The sequence below is a fragment of the Podarcis erhardii genome, assembly GCF_964252035.2.
Source record: "Podarcis erhardii genome assembly, chromosome: 2".
Classification (NCBI taxonomy): domain Eukaryota; kingdom Metazoa; phylum Chordata; class Lepidosauria; order Squamata; family Lacertidae; genus Podarcis; species Podarcis erhardii.
The window spans coordinates 38,467,273-38,472,861 of record NC_138498.1 but is presented as its reverse complement, the minus strand read 5'-3'; the positions used below and the strand labels follow the sequence as shown (position 1 = coordinate 38,472,861).

At 43.4% G+C, this 5,589-nt stretch overlaps 1 protein-coding gene across 1 annotated transcript; it reads left to right on the top strand.

Annotated features, from left to right (window-relative positions):
• Nucleotides 1–4,334, top strand: CD7 (CD7 molecule; the record flags this gene model as incomplete). The annotated part of the gene is made up of 3 exons (XM_081850969.1): nucleotides 1–256; nucleotides 1,134–1,252; nucleotides 2,573–4,334. 3 exons carry the CDS (start codon nucleotides 1–3, stop codon nucleotides 2,681–2,683), a joined length of 486 nt encoding a protein of 161 aa, XP_081707095.1. The 3' UTR covers nucleotides 2,684–4,334.
• Nucleotides 4,335–5,589: the final 1,255 nt, after the last annotated feature.

Sequence of the window (5,589 nt, the reverse complement as noted above, 5' to 3'; positions counted from 1 at the left end):
ATGTCAGGGCTGCGTTTGAGACGGACACTTGTGAAAACCATGGATGTGCTATATGTGAAAAAGCAGGGTCTATGCATGACCAAAGCACCTGAATATGCATATCGCATGGAGTACTTTGAGCTGAAGAACGCATCGACGATAATGCTGAAGCATGTGAAGAAGAATGACAGTGATGGGTATTTGTGTGGTGGCACCCTGATAATTAACCAGGAGCCCAGGATAATGAATTTCAGCACTATCATCTTGGCAGTGAAAGGTGGGTCAGGAGCAATCATTACTTCAACAGTTAGAGGGAATGGCAGAATGATTTGTTGGCTACAGGGCGCAGCCTGACTCCCTCCTCTGGCAACCTGCACAGAATCTTGCTTAATCGGTTGCCATTAATTTGATTTTAATTAATTTTTATAATGAAATATTTTGAATGTGTGATTATTTGATTGTTTGATTATTTGATTATTGTTAGCCGCCCTGAGCCCGGCTTCGGCTGGGGAGGGCGGGATATAAATAAAATTTATTATTATTATTATTATTAAAGACAAGTATCTAGCGAAATGTGCATGTATATACACACAACTAACTCATACCATTAGTGCAGTAAGTTGTCATGGACTGGCTGGATGCAGAGGAGTGCTGGGAGGCACCAACTGGGGAATCCCCAAGGGAACCCTCAGTGGAAGAAGGCTCAGAGCCAGGGGATTGGTGGGGGGACGGGATGGACGATGAGTGGTCAGAGGGAGAAGTGGGAACAGGCTGGGAGAAGGAGGTGTCAGAAGCTAAAGAAGCAACAGGGTTTAGTGAGCAGGAAGAGGCTGTGGCAGAAGGCAGTCCAGACTCAGAGGCAGAAGAGGAGGGGGCCAGGAGACAGAGATGAGGCAGAATTCAGGGAGTCTCCCTCTTCTGGACGATGCCCTTAACTCTTTAAGGGCAGTACAGATAATGTTAAGTAAGCAAACATTAATTCTTCTATTCATGATAGACATTTATATCTTAGGGCATGTTTGGAGAAAGACTTGTAAATGGCAAAACTTGCATCCACAACCCCAGCATAGCAATTGGGTTCCTGATTTGCTCTTCTTCACCATAGGCTTGTGTGGAAAGTAACAAAACATGTTCCTCTCTTTCTATCTCTAAAGAGACCTCAGCTATGAAGCTAACCGAGTGTCCTTCATTTCTCTGGGTGCCATATATCCTTATCTTCATGTCACTGCTCTTGCTTGTTGGACTGGGATATTTTATCCTATCTCATATAGATGTGAGTATGACTAACACTTTCCTTTATGTTAGCTGAGTTCCATCAGTCTTCCTCCTAAAAGATTTGCACCTCACTGAGGAAATATTCCCAAGTATATGGCATCAGAATCTCTCTCCCCTTCCCCATAATTGCTAAATTGTTGGCATAATAATGTGCTTCTTCATGGGTCTGTATGAATGAGATGGTCTCTTGGACTCAGTATCATAGTTATTTCAGGATTGAATGGGCTCATGCAATCTCAGTGCTGAAGAGAAAAGAAACAGACTAAAGATTCAAAACTACATCAAAGCATGTTGACAGACTGAGTATGCAGAATTATCCCAATTTAACAGAATAGAAAAGCACACTAATGGTTTTTCCTCTGCAATAATTAAAGCGGAGTAATACCAGTAATACCTAAAAGATAGGTGCTCTCATGATAGCTTTTCTCCCCACAGAATTGATGCCATCCACAATTACTGAATTACTGTTTGTTCCTAGCACGGTTTTCCCCAGAGGAAGGCAGCAGGACAAGAGGAAGTGTGGAGAAGCCCTGTATCTCTGAACACATAGATAACGTTCATCCTAAATTGTTGCATTCCTGAGTTTCCCCCACAAAGTCATTCTGCCTTATACTGTGTCAGACCATTGGTCCATCTAGTTCAGTTTTGCCTACACTAGCTGGCAGCAGCTCTCCGGGGTTTCAGATGGTGGTCCTTTCCAAACCTACCTGGAGATGCTGGGGATAGGACCTTCTGCATGCAAAGTATTTGGCCTCCCAGTGAGCTAGGGAGCAACACCTGCTGCCCCTGCTTCCAAGTGCTAATGTATCACAATCCTGTGATACATTTTGCTTCCATTACCATTGCAGTAAAAAAACTTTCAGCTGTTCTGGTTCACCAGAAGCGGCTTAGTCATGCTGGCCACATGACCCGGAAGCTGTACGCCGGCTCCCTCGGCCAGTAAAGCGAGATGAGCGCCACAACCCCAGAGTCGTCCGCGACTGGACCTAACGGTCAGGGGTCCCTTTACCTTGACTTTTACCTTTTAGGTGTGAGTTGCCTAGTGCTATTGTTTCAAAGTCTTTGTCAGTTGAACCAGGCTTCTCCAGACTGGCACAGATGTCTTCAAGCTGCTATAGTAGTGATCTGTATCACTGCTTGGGTATAGAAGAGGCCAAAGCTCTCTTTTTCTATACCCTGTTTTTCCCCAACACACTGGGTATCAGATCAACACATGCCTACCCATCCCTCCCCTTATCAATATTGACTCCAGCCCTTTGGGATGGATCCTTGTGAGCAATGCATATTAATTGCTGCCTGCTTTCTCCCCCTTTAACAGATCAAGAAATGCTGCAACAAAGGAAAGGCAGCAGAAACACAAAATATGGTCTATGAAGACATGACGTGCAGCCTGAGGCGCAACACTATGAATAATGTGTATAATAATTAGAAGTGATCTCTTGCCAGATGGAATAATCCCGTCATTCTCAGACCCAGCAAAATCCACTGCTGCAATGTTTACTGCAAACAATGAATAACAAAGCTTGAATCTGCTAAGAATCATGATCAAGTATTGTTATTATAACCACTTTAATTGAAGGAAGCTCAAGTCACTGTCTGGAAAAAAGGCATTTAAATAATGCTTTAAACTTAAACTTTCTAGCAAGAATACCACCCACCCTGCTTACCTACTAAACCCTTTGCCACTCCCCCTGTCCCGACACCAGGCCAACCCAGCTTCTCAGTTTACACCCGAACAACTCCTTCACTTTACACACCACCCATCCCCTTGCCTAATCTCTCACAGCTCATCCCAATCCCTGTCCTCACAGCTCTTCCAAACCCTCTTTTTAAGGAGTGATGCACACACTTCAGAGTGTGGTCTGCAAAACCTCCCACTCTCCTTTAAACAGCTCACATGGGCGGGTTGCCCCCCCCCCCCCACTGCTTGGGTGTGTTTTTTCTTGCTTGCTGTTCTGTAGTCTGATGGAGTTGCAGCATTATGCCAGCCTTATAATGTATAGTAAGAAGTAATAATTTTGTATTTTTAGACATTTGCATAGGTTTTTCGACTTTGTGATTTTTTGTTTCCTAGAACATAATTTCCCAGGGTTTGATACTGTGTATTTGACTCCCGATAAAAAGTGAGCTTAGCAAGACTTCTAAGTTTATGAGTCTATAGGAATTTAGGAAGCTACCTTTTACTGAGTCAGACCATTGGTCCATCTAGTTCAAATAGTGTCTTTCCTGGTTTTCAAATAGCAGTCTCTAACAGACCTACCTGGAGATGCCAGGGATTATACCTCCGACCTTCTGCACACAAAGCAATGGTCCTTTCTTCAGACCTCTGTTGCCAGAATGAGCGATAAATATTTCAATCAAGAATGTGCTATAAACATTTCAATCAATCTCCATCAAAAGGTATTTTTTGAGGCATCTCTCACCACAGGATATCCTCCTTGCACAATTTTGGTTTACATTCCAACAATGACATTTCCTAATGTTACCATACATCCTAGAAAGACACGAATATATGTGGTGCGCACTTGTACAACAAATGTTCTTACCAGCCGATGAGATTTCTCCTCCTAATGTCTTCCAGCTGCCATGATATTCATGGGTTTCTCTACTCCTCCTTCTGGGACTAGTCATCCTAGGAGTTTGTTTCTGTATACTTTCTTGCAACCCACTCACTGATGTCACCTGAGGTTCCACACATGCCTTGGAATTCTGTTGTTATCATGCTTTGACCTGGAGAGCCTATTGGTAATCTGGTTTATGATTAGATGATGTATTATACCCTGTACTTTTTTCTCCATGTCTGTTTTCCGGCAAATACTATGGTAACTGGAATGCCAGTTAAATGAATGAGCGACAGTGATTCTTGGAAAGCTTGCAGAACTGTTTACTTGGGGGAGGCACGAACGACATAGCTGGGCAAGCACAGAAATGTATGGACTGATGAAAGTTTCTGCCCATACATGACGACCATTATTCAAACACTGGGATAATGTAAGATTTGTAGGAACAAGTTTTGGTGTAATGGGTGAAGTCATCAGTCTTTTCATAACTAAATAAATGCATTTATGGGGAAAGGAAAATGATTTATCTTTTTTAAAATGGTAAACAAATAAATCATAGTATTTTATAATACTTACAAGGGGCTTGCACTGCCCTGCTTGCATTGCCTGCCAACTCTTTGTTCCCCTCCCCTGTGTCAACAAGGGGAGCATGGATGCATCAGCAATTGGGAAGGGGGAAAAAGGAGACTTTTTTTTGCATCAGCAGCTGAAAAGATCACTGTGGGCCAGGCCTGTCCTGCCTGTTCCTTTGCAGTGCTGGAGGCTGCCTGGTGATGGTGGAAGCAGCAGCAGCAGCACAGGACCTCAGGTGGCAAAACGTCCTGGGCTGGTGGTGGAGCTCACAGATCTTAGGAACACTAGAAGTTCTGTAAAGTGAAGGGGTTGGCACACAGAATGGGAGCCTTATGTGTGGCACCTCTTTTGGTGAGCATACAGCCTAGCAAGGTGTGCAGGTGCTGTGCACTCTAATGACAGGCTTGAGCAACACTGAGCAAAACAAGCTTCCTGGGTTCAGAGCCACTGAGAAGACCACAGACCCCACTTTCTTGCAAATGCTCCTGCCTATAGCACACTCTTTTTGCTCAGGAAATGCACTGGTGGGGGGCAGCTGCAGTGTGGTTGAGAGACATTTATAAGGTTGTTTTGACACCTGGACTGTAAGATGGTTTAGAAAAACAATAATCAGTGGCTGGATCTAGACACATCAATGAAGTGTTTCAGTTTAAAGCCATTGTAAATTTAAACAGGGAAAACAGGTAGAGAAAAACAGGACTCCACATTGTCATTTGGTGGCACAAAGTTATATCGCACATACAACACATATAAATCGCTTTTTCTTTACCAGTCTAGCTGAGTCCATTGTGATATTTGGCCGGCTGAGCATATACTTTGAAAATCCATTTCGGTTTCTAGATTACGAAGAGTGTGGTAACTCATTGCTTATTTATTTAAAGTATTTCTATAACACCCATCAGTAATATTCCTGGAACAATTCACACACAAAAAAGCACTGTAAATTTGAACAAAAGCTGCACAATTTAAAAAGCAGTTAGCAGGATTGAAATGACACCTGAAAAGCTCAGGAAAATAAAAAGGTCGTCACCTGGGACAGATAAGGGTATAACGTAAGCGGCAGATAAAGGGAGAGCATTCTGCATTTGTGGTGGCACCAGTGAAAAGGCCATCTGCCTCTCCTAAGATAGCAGGGACACCTTCATGAGGCCTATGGCTGAAGCTCTTCAAGTCTCCATTCATGGTGAGATACACAAGCTTC